General features: G+C 47.9%; 1 protein-coding gene and 1 long non-coding RNA gene across 2 annotated transcripts in view; one reads left to right on the top strand and one right to left on the bottom strand.

The window, feature by feature from the left end:
* The window catches only part of LOC130357309 (uncharacterized), an 82619-nt gene extending 81609 nt beyond the window's left edge, over positions 1-1010 (bottom strand). Inside the window, exon 1 of the long non-coding RNA XR_008889173.1 lies at positions 895-1010. This is a non-coding gene — a long non-coding RNA (uncharacterized LOC130357309). The remainder of the gene's footprint in view (positions 1-894) is intronic.
* Positions 773-16311, top strand: WARS2 (tryptophanyl tRNA synthetase 2, mitochondrial). Its single transcript, XM_056559990.1, has 6 exons — positions 773-919; positions 8145-8399; positions 8504-8584; positions 10495-10574; positions 14413-14531; positions 15082-16311. The coding sequence occupies exons 1-6, from the start codon at positions 794-796 to the stop codon at positions 15528-15530; spliced, it is 1110 nt and encodes a 369-aa protein (XP_056415965.1). The 5' UTR covers positions 773-793; the 3' UTR covers positions 15531-16311.
* The last annotated feature ends 463 nt before the right edge of the window (positions 16312-16774 follow it).

Below are 16774 nucleotides of genomic sequence, written 5' to 3'. Positions count from 1 at the left end.
TGGGGGGGTCTCCTCTGTGAGGGTCTGTGGTGGTGGTGGGGGGGTCTCCTCTGTGAGGGTCTGTGGTGGTGGTCTCCTCTGTGAGGGTCTGTGGTGGGGGTCCCCTCTGTGGTCGGGGTCTCCTCTGTGAGGGTCTGTGGTGGTGGTGGGGGGGTCTCCTCTGTGAGGGTCTGTGGTGGTGGGGGGGGTCTCCTCTGTGGTCGGGGTCTCCTCTGTGAGGGTCTGTGGTGGTGGGGGGGTCTCCTCTGTGAGGGTCTGTGGTGAGGGGGGGGGGGTCTCCTGTGTGGGTCTGTGGTCGGGGTCTACTCTGTGAGGGTCTGTGGTGGGGGTCTCCTCTGTGAGAGTCTGTGGTGGGGGGGTCTCCTCTGTGAGAGTCTGTGGTGGGGGGGTCTCCTCTGTGAGAGTCTGTGGTGGGGGGGTCTCCTCTGTGAGGGTCTGTGGTGGGGGGGTCTCCTCTGTGAGAGTCTGTGGTGGGGGGGTCTCCTCTGTGAGGGTCTGTGGTGGGGGGGGTCTCCTCTGTGAGGGTCTGTGGTTGGGGGGGTCTCCTCTGTGAGGGTCTGTGGTGGGGGGGGTCTCCTCTGTGAGGGTCTGTGGTGGTGGTGGGGGGGGGGGGGGTCTCCTGGACACGTGATAAAGTTGGACGACCCATCAGGGGTATAAAAGCCAACAACCCCCCCCCCCAGCTGCAGAGCCTGAAGTACTACACCCCCCTCCCCCGCCGAGCTGCTCATAGAGAGATGGGTTCCCGGCCTGTCACGTGAGCCCTGAGGCTCTTCCCCGGTCACGTGACGCTATGGTCGCTCTCGCCCTCCGTAGTGACGTCACCAGTATGGCGCTCTCCATAGTTAGACGTGCTGTGCGGTGCCGACCGAGGAGCGGATACCGGACACTGACCTCTGACCCTTCCCGGGGAGCTCAGGTAACACCGGGGACACCCCATAGCGCGCCCCGAGATGATTGACATCCGCCCGGTCACATGATCAGAGGAGGTTATGTGGCAGAGCTCCCCCTCGTGTCCGCTCAGAGAATTACTGATGGGAAACCCTGCAGAGCTCCCCCTCGTGTCCGCTTAGAGAATTACTGGTTGTAAACCCTGCAGAGCTCCCCCTAGTGTCTGCTTAGAGAATTACTGATGGGAAACCCTGCAGAGCTCCCCCTAGTGTCCGCTTAGAGAATTACTGGTTGTAAACCCTGCAGAGCTCCCCCTAGTGTCAGCTTAGAGAATTACTGATGAGAAACCCTGCAGAGCTCCCCCTAGTGTCAGCTTAGAGAATTACTGATGGGAAACCCTGCAGAGCTCCCCCTAGTGTCAGCTTAGAGAATTACTGATGGGAAACCCTGCAGAGCTCCCCCTAGTGTCAGCTTAGAGAATTACTGATGGGAAACCTTGCAGAGCTCCCCCTAGTGTCCGCTTAGAGAATTACTGGTTGTAAACCCTGCAGAGCTCCCCCTAGTGTCAGCTTAGAGAATTACTGATGAGAAACCCTGCAGAGCTCCCCCTAGTGTCAGCTTAGAGAATTACTGGTTGTAAACCCTGCAGAGCTCCCCCTAGTGTCAGCTTAGAGAATTACTGATGGGAAACCCTGCAGAGCTCCCCCTAGTGTCTGCTTAGAGAATTACTGATGGGAAACCCTGCAGAGCTCCCCCTAGTGTCAGCTTAGATAATTACTGATGGAAACCCTGCAGAGCTCCCCCTAGTGTCAGCTTAGAGAATTACTGATGGGAAACCCTGCAGAGCTCCCCCTAGTGTCTGCTAAGAGAATTACTGGTTGTAAACCCTGCAGAGCTCCCCCTAGTGTCAGCTTAGAGAATTACTGATGGAAACCCTGCAGAGCTCCCCCTAGTGTCTGCTAAGAGAATTACTGATGGAAACCCTGCAGAGCTCCCCCTAGTGTCAGCTTAGATAATTACTGATGAGAAACCCCGCAGAGCTCCCCCTAGTGTCAGCTTAGAGAATTACTGATGGGAAACCCTGCAGAGCTCCCCCTAGTGTCTGCTTAGAGAATTACTGGTTGTAAACCCTGCAGAGCTCCCCCTAGTGTCTGCTTAGAGAATTACCGATGGGAAACCCTGCAGAGCTCCCCCTAGTGTCCGCTTAGAGAATTACTGGTTGTAAACCCTGCAGAGCTCCCCCTAGTGTCAGCTTAGAGAATTACTGATGAGAAACCCTGCAGAGCTCCCCCTAGTGTCAGCTTAGAGAATTACTGATGGGAAACCCTGCAGAGCTCCCCCTAGTGTCAGCTTAGAGAATTACTGATGGGAAACCCTGCAGAGCTCCCCCTAGTGTCAGCTTAGAGAATTACTGATGGGAAACCTTGCAGAGCTCCCCCTAGTGTCCGCTTAGAGAATTACTGGTTGTAAACCCTGCAGAGCTCCCCCTAGTGTCAGCTTAGAGAATTACTGATGAGAAACCCTGCAGAGCTCCCCCTAGTGTCAGCTTAGAGAATTACTGGTTGTAAACCCTGCAGAGCTCCCCCTAGTGTCAGCTTAGAGAATTACTGATGGGAAACCCTGCAGAGCTCCCCCTAGTGTCTGCTTAGAGAATTACTGATGGGAAACCCTGCAGAGCTCCCCCTAGTGTCAGCTTAGATAATTACTGATGGAAACCCTGCAGAGCTCCCCCTAGTGTCAGCTTAGAGAATTACTGATGGGAAACCCTGCAGAGCTCCCCCTAGTGTCTGCTAAGAGAATTACTGGTTGTAAACCCTGCAGAGCTCCCCCTAGTGTCAGCTTAGAGAATTACTGATGGAAACCCTGCAGAGCTCCCCCTAGTGTCTGCTAAGAGAATTACTGATGGGAAACCCTGCAGAGCTCCCCCTAGTGTCTGCTAAGAGAATTACTGATGGAAACCCTGCAGAGCTCCCCCTAGTGTCAGCTTAGATAATTACTGATGAGAAACCCCGCAGAGCTCCCCCTAGTGTCAGCTTAGAGAATTACTGATGGGAAACCCTGCAGAGCTCCCCCTAGTGTCTGCTTAGAGAATTACTGGTTGTAAACCCTGCAGAGCTCCCCCTAGTGTCTGCTTAGAGAATTACCGATGGGAAACCCTGCAGAGCTCCCCCTAGTGTCCGCTTAGAGAATTACTGGTTGTAAACCCTGCAGAGCTCCCCCTAGTGTCAGCTTAGAGAATTACTGATGAGAAACCCTGCAGAGCTCCCCCTAGTGTCAGCTTAGAGAATTACTGATGGGAAACCCTGCAGAGCTCCCCCTAGTGTCAGCTTAGAGAATTACTGATGGGAAACCCTGCAGAGCTCCCCCTAGTGTCAGCTTAGAGAATTACTGATGGGAAACCTTGCAGAGCTCCCCCTAGTGTCCGCTTAGAGAATTACTGGTTGTAAACCCTGCAGAGCTCCCCCTAGTGTCAGCTTAGAGAATTACTGATGAGAAACCCTGCAGAGCTCCCCCTAGTGTCAGCTTAGAGAATTACTGGTTGTAAACCCTGCAGAGCTCCCCCTAGTGTCAGCTTAGAGAATTACTGATGGGAAACCCTGCAGAGCTCCCCCTAGTGTCTGCTTAGAGAATTACTGATGGGAAACCCTGCAGAGCTCCCCCTAGTGTCAGCTTAGATAATTACTGATGGAAACCCTGCAGAGCTCCCCCTAGTGTCAGCTTAGAGAATTACTGATGGGAAACCCTGCAGAGCTCCCCCTAGTGTCTGCTAAGAGAATTACTGGTTGTAAACCCTGCAGAGCTCCCCCTAGTGTCAGCTTAGAGAATTACTGATGGAAACCCTGCAGAGCTCCCCCTAGTGTCTGCTAAGAGAATTACTGATGGGAAACCCTGCAGAGCTCCCCCTAGTGTCTGCTAAGAGAATTACTGATGGAAACCCTGCAGAGCTCCCCCTAGTGTCAGCTTAGATAATTACTGATGAGAAACCCCGCAGAGCTCCCCCTAGTGTCAGCTTGGAGAATTACTGATGGGAAACCCCGCAGAGCTCCCCCTAGTGTCAGCTTAGAGAATTACTGATGGAAACCCTGCAGAGCTCCCCCTAGTGTCAGCTTAGAGAATTACTGATGGGAACCCTGCAGAGCTCCCCCTAGTGTCTGCTAATAGAATTACTGATGGAAACCCTGCAGAGCTCCCCCTAGTGTCAGCTTAGAGAATTACTGGTTGTAAACCCTGCAGAGCTCCCCCTAGTGTCTGCTAAGAGAATTACTGATGGGAAACCCTGCAGAGCTCCCCCTAGTGTCTGCTTAGAGAATTACTGATGGGAAACCCTGCAGAGCTCCCCCTAGTGTCTGCTAAGAGAATTACTGATGGAAACCCTGCAGAGCTCCCCCTAGTGTCAGCTTAGATAATTACTGATGGAAACCCTGCAGAGCTCCCCCTAGTGTCAGCTTAGATAATTACTGATGGGAACCCTGCAGAGCTCCCCCTAGTGTCTGCTAATAGAATTACTGATGGAAACCCTGCAGAGCTCCCCCTAGTGTCAGCTTAGAGAATTACTGGTTGTAAACCCTGCAGAGCTCCCCCTAGTGTCTGCTAAGAGAATTACTGATGGGAAACCCTGCAGAGCTCCCCCTAGTGTCAGCTTAGAGAATTACTGATGAGAAACCCTGCAGAGCTCCCCCTAGTGTCAGCTTAGATAATTACTGATGGAAACCCTGCAGAGCTCCCCCTAGTGTCAGCTTAGAGAATTACTGATGGAAACCCTGCAGAGCTCCCCCTAGTGTCAGCTTAGAGAATTACTGATGGGAAACCCTGCAGAGCTCCCCCTAGTGTCAGCTTAGAGAATTACTGATGAGAAACCCTGCAGAGCTCCCCCTAGTGTCAGCTTAGAGAATTACTGATGGGAAACCCTGCAGAGCTCCCCCTAGTGTCAGCTTAGAGAATTACTGATGGAAACCCTGCAGAGCTCCCCCTAGTGTCAGCTTAGAGAATTACTGATGGAAACCCTGCAGAGCTCCCCCTAGTGTCAGCTTAGATAATTACTGATGGAAACCCTGCAGAGCTCCCCCTAGTGTCAGCTTAGATAATTACTGATGGAAACCCTGCAGAGCTCCCCCTAGTGTCAGCTTAGAGAATTACTGATGGAAACCCTGCAGAGCTCCCCCTAGTGTCAGCTTAGAGAATTACTGATGGGAACCCTGCAGAGCTCCCCCTAGTGTCTGCTAATAGAATTACTGATGGAAACCCTGCAGAGCTCCCCCTAGTGTCAGCTTAGATAATTACTGATGGAAACCCTGCAGAGCTCCCCCTAGTGTCAGCTTAGAGAATTACTGATGGGAAACCCTGCAGAGCTCCCCCTAGTGTCAGCTTAGAGAATTACTGATGGGAAACCCTGCAGAGCTCCCCCTAGTGTCAGCTTAGAGAATTACTGATGGGAAACCCTGCAGAGCTCCCCCTAGTGTCAGCTTAGATAATGACTGATTGGAAACCCTGCAGAGCTCCCCCTAGTGTCTGCTTAGAGAATTACTGATGGGAAACCCTGCAGAGCTCCCCCTAGTGTCAGCTTAGAGAATTACTGATGAGAAACCCTGCAGAGCTCCCCCTAGTGTCTGCTTAGAGAATTACTGATGGGAAACCCTGCAGAGCTCCCCCTAGTGTCCGCTTAGAGAATTACTGATGGGAAACCCTGCAGAGCTCCCCCTAGTGTCAGCTTAGAGAATTACTGATGGAAACCCTGCAGAGCTCCCCCTAGTGTCAGCTTAGAGAATTACTGGTTGTAAACCCTGCAGAGCTCCCCCTAGTGTCTGCTTAGAGAATTACTGATGGGAAACCCTGCAGAGCTCCCCCTAGTGTCAGCTTAGATAATTACTGATGGAAACCCTGCAGAGCTCCCCCTAGTGTCAGCTTAGAGAATTACTGATGGAAACCCTGCAGAGCTCCCCCTAGTGTCCGCTTAGAGAATTACTGATGGGAAACCCTGCAGAGCTCCCCCTAGTGTCTGCTTAGATAATGACTGATGGAAAACCCTGCAGAGCTCCCCCTAATGTCAGCTTAGAGAATTACTGATGGAAACCCTGCAGAGCTCCCCCTAGTGTCAGCTTAGAGAATTACTGATGGAAACCCTGCAGAGCTCCCCCTAGTGTCAGCTTAGAGAATTACTGGTTGTAAACCCTGCAGAGCTCCCCCTAGTGTCAGCTTAGAGAATTACTGATGGAAACCCTGCAGAGCTCCCCCTAGTGTCTGCTTAGATAATTACTGATGAGAAACCCAGCAGAGCTCCCCCTAAACTCCAGGACATGCTGGGAGTTGTAGTTTTTGCACCAGCCTGTCCTAACATACACAGCTGATGATTTGTTACAATGTATTATTGTCCGTAACAGCTATGAAGGATTTTTTACACCAGTGATCCCAAAACTGTGGACCTCCTGCTGTTGCCTTTGGCTGTCCGGGCATGCTGGGAGTTGTAGTTTTATAACAGTTGGAAGCAGATTGTTTGGAAACACTGTTCTAGATACATATGTATTTACCGTAAACACAGCGGACATAGAGATAGTATATACTGTATACACAGCGGACATAGAGATAGTATATACTGTATACACAGCGGACATAGAGATAGTATATACTGTATACAATGCAGACATAGAGATAGTATATACCGTATACACAGCGGACATAGAGATAGTATATACTGTATACACAGCAGACATAGAGATAGTATATACTGTATACAATGCAGACATAGAGATAGTATATACCGTATACACAGCAGACATAGAGATAGTATATACCGTATACACAGCGGACATAGAGATAGTATATACTGTATACACAGCGGATATAGAGATAGTATATACCGTATACACAGCGGACATAGAGATAGTATATACCGTATACACAGCAGACATAGAGATAGTATATACTGTATACAATGCAGACATAGAGATAGTATATACTGTATACACAGCGGACATAGAGATAGTATATACTGTATACACAGCAGACATAGAGATAGTATATACTGTATACAATGCAGACATAGAGATAGTATATACCGTATACACAGCAGACATAGAGATAGTATATACTGTATACACAGCAGACATAGAGATAGTATATACTGTATACACAGCAGACATAGAGATAGTATATACTGTATACACAGCAGACATAGAGATAGTATATACTGTATACACAGCAGACATAGAGATAGTATATACTGTATACACAGCGGACATAGAGATAGTATATACTGTATACACAGCGGACATAGAGATAGTATATACTGTATACACAGCGGACATAGAGATAGTATATACTGTATACACAGCGGACATAGAGATAGTATATACTGTATACACAGCGGACATAGAGATAGTATATACTGTATACACAGCGGACATAGAGATAGTATATACTGTATACACAGCGGACATAGAGATAGTATATACTGTATACACAGCGGACATAGAGATAGTATATACTGTATACACAGCGGACATAGAGATAGTATATACTGTATACACAGCAGACATAGAGATAGTATATACTGTATACACAGCAGACATAGAGATAGTATATACTGTATACACAGCAGACATAGAGATAGTATATACTGTATACACAGCAGACATAGAGATAGTATATACTGTATACAATGCAAACATAGAGATAGTATATACTGTATACACAGCAGACATAGAGATAGTATATACTGTATACACAGCAGACAGAGATAGTATATACTGTATACAATGCAGACATAGAGATAGTATATACTGTATACAATGCAGACATAGAGATAGTATATACCGTATACACAGCGGACATAGTATATACCGTATACACAGCGGACATAGTATATACCGTATACACAGCAGACATAGTATATACCGTATACACAGCTGACATAGTATATACCGTATACACAGCAGACATAGTATATACCGTATACACAGCAGACATAGTATATACCGTATACACAGCGGACATAGTATATACCGTATACACAGCGGACATAGTATATACCGTATACACAGCAGACATAGAGTATATACCGTATACACAGCGGACATAGTATATACCGTATACACAGCAGACATAGTATATACCGTATACACAGCAGACATAGTATATACCGTATACACAGCAGACATAGTATATACCGTATACACAGCAGACATAGTATATACCGTATACACAGCAGACATAGAGTATATACCGTACACACAGCGGCCTCTCCTCCTGTATTCCAGGTCCCCGCCCCCCGCGTCTTCTCCGGGATCCAGCCCACCGGGATCCCCCACCTGGGTAACTATCTGGGGGCCCTGCAGAGCTGGGTTGGGCTCCAGGAGGAGTTCTGTTCGGTTCTGTACAGTATTGTGGACCTTCACTCCATCACCGTCCCCCAGGAGCCCGACACCCTGCGGGGGAGCGTACTGGACATGGCCGCCTGCCTGCTGGCCTGCGGGGTGGACCCAGACAAGAGCTGCCTCTTCCAGCAGTCCCAGGTCAGTGGGGGGGGTCAGGGGTCGGGGGATCGGGGGGGGGGGGGGGGGAGGGGTCGGGGGTCGGCCATTGATCCCTCATCTCACAACCTTCCTCCCTCCTCCAGGTCCCGGAGCACGCGGAGTTGGGATGGATCCTCGGCTGCGTCACCTCCATACCGCGCCTCCGCCATCTGCCCCAGTGGAAGGTGATCGCCATACTGTGTATACTCTAGTCACTGCCGGAGCTGTATTCACTATTCTGTATATACTCTAGTCACTGCCGGAGCTGCATTCACTATTCTGTATATACTCTAGTCACTGCCGGAGCTGCAATCACTATTCTGTATATACTCTAGTCACTGCCGGAGCTGCACTCACTATTCTGTATATACTCTAATCACTGCCGGAGCTGCATTCACTATTCTGTATATACTCTAGTCACTGCCGGAGCTGCAATCACTATTCTGTATATACTCTAGTCACTGCCGGAGCTGCACTCACTATTCTGTATATACTCTAATCACTGCCGGAGCTGCATTCACTATTCTGTATATACTCTAGTCACTGCCGGAGCTGCACTCACTATTCTGTATATACTCTAATCACTGCCGGAGCTGCATTCACTATTCTGTATATACTCTAGTCACTGCCGGAGCTGCAATCACTATTCTGTATATACTCTAGTCACTGCTGGAGCTGCAATCACTATTCTGTATATACTCTAGTCACTGCCGGAGCTGCAATCACTATTCTGTATTTACTCTAGTCACTGCTGGAGCTGCACTCACTATTCTGTATATACTCTAGTCACTGCCGGAGCTGCAATCACTATTCTGCATATACTCTAGTCACTGCCGGAGCTGTATTCACTATTCTGTATATACTCTAGTCACTGCTGGAGCTGCAATCACTATTCTGTATATACTCTAGTCACTGCCGGAGCTGCAATCACTATTCTGTATATACTCTAGTCACTGCTGGAGCTGCACTCACTATTCTGTATATACTCTAGTCACTGCCGGAGCTGCAATCACTATTCTGTATATACTCTAGTCACTGCCGGAGCTGCACTCACTATTCTGTGTATACTCTAGTCACTGCCGGAGCTGCACTCACTATTCTGTATATACTCTAGTCACTGCCGGAGCTGCAATCACTATTCTGTATATACTCTAGTCACTGCCGGAGCTGCACTCACTATTCTGTATATACTCTAGTCACTGCCGGAGCTGCACTCACTATTCTGTATATACTCTAGTCACTGCCGGAGCTGCACTCACTATTCTGTATATACTCTAGTCACTGCCGGAGCTGCACTCACTATTCTGTATATACTCTAGTCACTGCCGGAGCTGCACTCACTATTCTGTATATACTCTAGTCACTGCCGGAGCTGCAATCACTATTCTGTATATACTCTAGTCACTGCCGGAGCTGCACTCACTATTCTGTATATACTCTAGTCACTGCCGGAGCTGCATTCACTATTCTGTATATACTCTAGTCACTGCCGGAGCTGCAATCACTATTCTGTATATACTCTAGTCACTGCCGGAGCTGCATTCACTATTCTGTATATACTCTAGTCACTGCCGGAGCTGCACTCACTATTCTGTATATACTCTAGTCACTGCCGGAGCTGCATTCACTATTCTGTATATACTCTAGTCACTGCCGGAGCTGCAATCACTATTCTGTATATACTCTAGTCACTGCCGGAGCTGCATTCCCTATTCTGTATATACTCTAGTCACTGCCGGAGCTGCATTCACTATTCTGTATATACTCTAGTCACAGCTGGAGCTGCATTCACTATTCTGTATATACTCTAGTCACTGCCGGAGCTGCATTCACTATTCTGTATATACTCTAGTCACAGCTGGAGCTGCATTCACTATTCTGTATATACTCTAGTCACTGCCGGAGCTGCACTCACTTTTCTGTATATACTCTAGTCACTTCCGGAGCCGCATTCACTATTCTGCACAAGTCTTGTATTGTAGTCACAGCAAGAGCTGCGTTCATTATTCTGCACTAAGTCTTATACTCCAGTCACAGCCAGAGCTGCAGTGAGTATTCTGTAGTCTCAGCTGTGAATCTTCTCATGTTTTGTTAGATGAAGAGTCAGAAGGATGAGGGGAGTGTGGGGCTGTTCACCTACCCCGTGCTGCAGGCGGCTGATATTCTGCTGTACAGGTAAGTCCTGGGGGTACATCACTATGAGGAGTCACACGGGCCCCTGGTTGTGGCCCTATTCTTGTCATAAGAAAAAACCTCCTAACCACTTGTTAGTTATCGCGATGACTCGAGGTCCAGTGTGAAACGTGTTGTGTAGTTGTGTAGTGTTTATCTAAGACTGCGATGTAATAAGGACAAGGGGACTGTAGTTGTTCTGGTTGTGATGTCGTGTAGTTGTTCTTGTTGTGATGTCGTGTAGTTGTGATGTCGTGTAGTTGTTTTGGCTGTGAGGTTGTGTAGTTGTTCTGGTTGTGATGTCGTGTAGTTGTTCTGGTTGTGATGTTGTGTAGTTGTTCTGGTTGTGATGTTGTGTAGTTGTTCTGGTTGTGATGTCGTGTAGTTGTTCTGGTTGTGATGTCGTGTAGTTGTTCTAGTTGTGATGTCGTGTAGTTGATTTGGCTGTGATGTTGTGTAGTTGTTCTAGTTGTGATGTTGTGTAGTTGTTCTGGTTGTGATGTCGTGTAGTTGTTCTAGTTGTGATGTCGTGTAGTTGTTCTAGTTGTGATGTCGTGTAGTTGTTCTAGTTGTGACGTCGTGTAGTTGATTTGGCTGTGATGTCGTGTAGTTGTTCTGGTTGTGAGGTTGTGTAGTTCTTGTTGTGATGTCGTGTAGTTGATTTGGCTGTGATGTTGTGTAGTTGTTCTGGTTGTGATGTCGTGTAGTTGTTCTAGTTGTGATGTTGTGTAGTTGTTCTGGTTGTGATGTCGTGTAGTTGTTCTAGTTGTGATGTCGTGTAGTTGTTCTGGTTGTGATGTCGTGTAGTTGATTTGGCTGTGATGTCGTGTAGTTGTTCTGGCTGTGATGTCGTGTAGTTGTTCTAGTTGTGATGTCGTGTAGTTGTTCTAGTTGTGATGTTGTGTAGTTCTAGTTGTGATGTCGTGTAGTTGTTTTGGCTGTGAGGTTGTGTAGTTGTTCTAGTTGTGATGTCGTGTAGTTGTTCTAGTTGTGATGTCTTGTAGTTGTTCTGGTTGTGATGTTGTGTAGTTGTTCTAGCTGTGATGTTGTTTTAGTTGTGATGTCGTGTAATTGTTCTAGTTGTGATGTCGTGTAGTTGTTCTGGTTGTGATGTTGTGTAGTTGTTCTAGTTGTGATGTCGTGTAGTTGTTCTAGTTGTGATGTTGTGTAGTTGTTCTGGTTGTGATGTCGTGTAGTTGTTCTGGTTGTGATGTCGTGTAGTTGTTCTGGTTGTGATGTCGTGTAGTTGTTCTGGTTGTGATGTCGTGTAGTTGTTCTAGTTGTGATGTCGTGTAGTTGTTCTGGTTGTGATGTCGTGTAGTTGTTCTGGTTGTGATGTTGTGTAGTTGTTCTGGTTGTGATGTTGTGTAGTTGTTCTGGTTGTGATGTTGTGTAGTTGTTCTGGTTGTGATGTTGTGATGTTGTGTAGTTGTTCTGGTTGTGATGTCGTGTAGTTGTTCTGGTTGTGATGTCGTGTAGTTGTTCTAGTTGTGATGTCGTGTAGTTGTTCTAGTGGTGATGTCGTGTAGTTGTTCTAGTTGTGATGTCGTGTAGTTGTTCTAGTTGTGATGTCGTGTAGTTGTTCTAGTTGTGATGTCGTGTAGTTGTTCTAGTTGTGATGTCGTGTAGTTGTTCTAGTTGTGATGTCGTGTAGTTGTTCTAGTTGTGATGTTGTGTAGTTGTTCTATATGTGATGTCGTGTAGTTGTTCTAGCTGTGATGTCGTGTAGTTCTAGTTGTGATGTCGTGTAGTTGTTTTGGCTGTGAGGTTGTGTAGTTGTTCTAGTTGTGATGTCGTGTAGTTGTTCTAGTTGTGAGGTTGTGTAGTTCTTGTTGTGATGTCGTGTAGTTGTTCTAGTTGTGATGTCGTGTAGTTGTTCTAGTTGTGATGTTGTGTAGTTCTAGTTGTGATGTCGTGTAGTTGTTTTGGCTGTGAGGTTGTGTAGTTGTTCTAGTTGTGATGTCGTGTAGTTGTTCTAGTTGTGATGTCGTGTAGTTTATTTGGCTGTGATGTTGTGTAGTTGTTCTAGCTGTGATGTTGTTTTAGTTGTGATGTCGTGTAGTTGTTCTAGTTGTGATGTCGTGTAGTTGTTCTAGTTGTGATGTCGTGTAGTTGTTCTGGTTGTGATGTTGTGTAGTTGTTCTGGTTGTGATGTTGTGTAGTTGTTCTGGTTGTGATGTCGTGTAGTTGTTCTGGTTGTGATGTCGTGTAGTTGTTCTGGTTGTGATGTCGTGTAGTTGTTCTGGTTGTGATGTCGTGTAGTTGTTCTGGTTGTGATGTTGTGTAGTTGTTCTAGTTGTGATGTTGTGTAGTTGTTCTGGTTGTGATGTTGTGTAGTTGTTCTGGTTGTGATGTTGTGTAGTTGTTCTGGTTGTGATGTCGTGTAGTTGTTCTTGTTGTGATGTCGTGTAGTTGTTCTTGTTGTGATGTCGTGTAGTTGTTCTAGTTGTGATGTTGTGTAGTTGTTCTAGTTGTGATGTCGTGTAGTTGTTCTAGTTGTGATGTCGTGTAGTTGTTCTAGGTGTGATGTCGTGTAGTTGTGATGTCGTGTAGTTGTGATGTCGTGTAGTTGTTCTAGTTGTGATGTCGTGTAGTTGTTCTTGTTGTGATGTCGTGTAGTTGTTCTAGTTGTGATGTCGTGTAGTTGTGATGTCGTGTAGTTGTGATGTCGTGTAGTTGTGATGTCGTGTAGTTGTTCTGGTTGTGATGTCGTGTAGTTGTTCTGGTTGTGATGTCATGTAGTTGTTCTGGTTGTGATGTCGTGTAGTTGTTCTGGTTGTGATGTCGTGTAGTTGTTCTGGTTGTGATGTCGTGTAGTTGTTCTAGTTGTGATGTCGTGTAGTTGTTCTAGTTGTGATGTCGTGTAGTTGTTCTGGTTGTGATGTCGTGTAGTTGTTCTGGTTGTGATGTCGTGTAGTTGTTCTAGTTGTGATGTCGTGTAGTTGTTCTGGTTGTGATGTTGTGTAGTTGTTCTAGTTGTGATGTCGTGTAGTTGTTCTAGTTGTGATGTTGTGTAGTTGTTCTGGTTGTGATGTCGTGTAGTTGATTTGGCTGTGATGTCGTGTAGTTGTTCTAGCTGTGATGTCGTGTAGTTGTTCTAGCTGTGATGTTGTGTAGTTGTTCTAGTTGTGATGTTGTGTAGTTCTAGTTGTGATGTCGTGTAGTTGTTTTGGCTGTGAGGTTGTGTAGTTGTTCTAGTTGTGACGTCGTGTAGTTGATTTGGCTGTGATGTCGTGTAGTTGTTCTGGTTGTGATGTTGTGTAGTTGTTCTGGTTGTGAGGTTGTGTAGTTCTTGTTGTGATGTCGTGTAGTTGTTCTGGTTGTGATGTTGTGTAGTTGTTCTGGTTGTGATGTCGTGTAGTTGTTCTGGTTGTGATGTCGTGTAGTTGATTTGGCTGTGATGTCGTGTAGTTGTTCTAGCTGTGATGTCGTGTAGTTGTTCTAGCTGTGATGTTGTGTAGTTGTTCTAGTTGTGATGTCGTGTAGTTGTTTTGGCTGTGAGGTTGTGTAGTTGTTCTAGTTGTGACGTCGTGTAGTTGATTTGGCTGTGATGTCGTGTAGTTGTTCTGGTTGTGATGTTGTGTAGTTGTTCTGGTTGTGAGGTTGTGTAGTTCTTGTTGTGATGTCGTGTAGTTGATTTGGCTGTGATGTTGTGTAGTTGTTCTGGTTGTGATGTTGTGTAGTTGTTCTAGTTGTGATGTCGTGTAGTTGTTCTAGTTGTGATGTTGTGTAGTTCTTGTTGTGATGTCGTGTAGTATTTGTTGGTGTGACCTAAAGTGCGTTGGTGAAGTCGTGCTGTGTCGAGCCTGTAGTTCTTACATCTTCTCTATGCACGTTCCAGGTCCACACACGTTCCGGTCGGGGATGACCAGGCGCAGCACTTGGAGCTGACGCAGGATGTGGCGCGGATCTTCAATCGACGATACGGAGACTTCTTTCCCATCCCCCGAGCGCTGATGAGTGAGTCCCTGAAAATTCTGTCCAACAATTAGATAATGTTATCTGTACATGGGAAAGCTGAGTGACAACCAATATGGCTGCCATGAAGTCACCACCCATGTCATCAATCCTCCCCCTACATTGTCAGGATTCTCAAAGAGCTGGGTGACAACCAATATGGCCAACATAATAGAGCTTTACCACCTGTGTCATGAGGCCTTCCCTGATATTGTCGGGGATTAGTAAATCAGGATCCTGGTAGAACGGGGTGATAACCAATATGGCCGCCAAGGTAGAGCTTCACCACCTATGTCATGAGGCCTCAAACTTTATTGTCAGGATCTTGGAGAAAGCTGGGTGACAACCAATATGGCCGCCCCTGGAGTCCCCACCTGCCCTTATACTGTCAGGGATTAGTAGTTTAGGATCCTGGGAGAGCTAGGTGACTGCCATTTTGGCCGCCATGTTATGAGGCCTCCCCCTATACTCTTTAGGCTCCTGGGAGAGCTGGGTGATGAGATGGATTGATGCGGTGTTCCTCCTCCTGACGTATCATGTGATCTTTTTCCAGGCTCGGCCAAGAAGATCCGCTCCCTCCGGGACCCCTCGGTGAAGATGTCTAAGTCGGACCCCCAGAATCTGGCCACAGTGCGGCTGACGGACGCCCCGGACCAAATAATCCTGAAATTCCGTAAGGCTGTGACGGACTGCACCTCCGAGGTGACCTATGACCCCGAAACGCGTCCGGGCGTCTCCAACCTGGTGGCTATCCACAGCGCTGTGAGCGGCCTGACGCCGGAGGAGGTGGTGCGGCAGAGCCGGGGGCTGGAGACGGCGCAGTACAAGATGGTGGTGGCGGAGGCGGTGATCGCCAAACTGACGCCCATCCGGGAGGAGATCCACAGATTGCGGGGGGATACGGAATTCCTCACCGAGGTGCTGAACCGCGGGACGCAGCAGGCGCGGGAGGTAGCGGCTCCGGTGTATGAGGCCGTCTGCAGGAGGGTCGGGCTGAGGTGACCAGAGACACGTGTAGTGCAGCGCTGTGCGGCTATGGACCTGAACTACTGCCCCCATCAGGCGCTGGACGGACATCACATGACTATCATTTCCTTCTATTCTCATGGAGATCGATTCTGGATTATTGGACAATTCTTCTCCGTTACTTTAAAAACATCGATTAAAGGGTCGTCCAGGATCAGAAAAAAACGCTGATTGCTTCTAAATACAGCGCCACCCCTGTGCTCAGGTCATGTGAAGTATTGCAGCTCAGTTCTAGTGAATGGAGCCAAGTTGTAATACCACACACAACCTGGGGACAGGGCTGGCGCTGTTCTCCTGTGCCTGGATATCTGGGTTTATAAATCTTTTGATACTTTGCTTTGGCTGCTATAAAAATAAAACGTCTTCCTGCTCCCCACCCTGTTCCCCGCTTTGCTTTTTGCTTCCCTCTCTGTCCCCCCCCCTTCCCCTACTTGGTTCACTACTCTGTTCCCCACTGAGCTTTTGACTCTGCTTTCCACTCTGAACCCCACTTAACACTCTACATTGTGCCCCACTCTGCTTCCTACTCTGCTCCTCACTCTGTTTTCCCTTCTGCTGTTTACCCGGCTCCCTACTCTGTTCTCCACACTGTTCCCCACTTGGCTCCCTACTCTGCTTCCTGCTCTCCGCTCTGCTTCCTGCTCTGCTCTCCGCTCTGCTTCCTGCTCTGCTTCCAACTATCCACTCTGCTTCCTGCTCTGCTTCCTGCTCTCCACTCTGCTTCCTGCTCTGCTCTCCGCTCTGCTTCCTGCTCTGCTCTCCGCTCTGCTTCCTGCTCTGCTTCCAACTCTCCACTCTGCTTCCTGCTCTGCTCTCCGCTCTGCTTCCTACTCTGCTTCCTGCTCTCCACTCTGCTTCCTGCTCTGCTCTCCGCTCTGCTTCCTGCTCTGCTCTCCGCTCTGCTTCCTGCTCTGCTTCCAACTCTCCACTCTGCTTCCTGCTCTGCTTCCAACTCTCCACTCTGCTTCCTGCTCTGCTCTCCGCTCTGCTTCCTACTCTGCTTCCTGCTCTCCACTCTGCTTCCTGCTCTGCTCTCCACTCTGCTTCCTGCTCTGCTTCCAACTCTCCGCTCTGCTTCCTACTCTGCTCTGCTTCCTACTCTGCTCTCTGCTCTGCTTCCTACTCTACTCTGCTCTGCTCTGCTTCCTACTCTGCTCTGCTTCCTACTCTTCTTCCCACTCTTCTTCCCACTTTTCTCCCCACTCTGCTTCCTGTCTCGG

The sequence above is a fragment of the Hyla sarda genome, chromosome 2, assembly GCF_029499605.1.
Source record: "Hyla sarda isolate aHylSar1 chromosome 2, aHylSar1.hap1, whole genome shotgun sequence".
Lineage (NCBI taxonomy): Eukaryota > Metazoa > Chordata > Amphibia > Anura > Hylidae > Hyla > Hyla sarda.
This window is presented reverse-complemented; position numbering and strand designations above follow the sequence as displayed.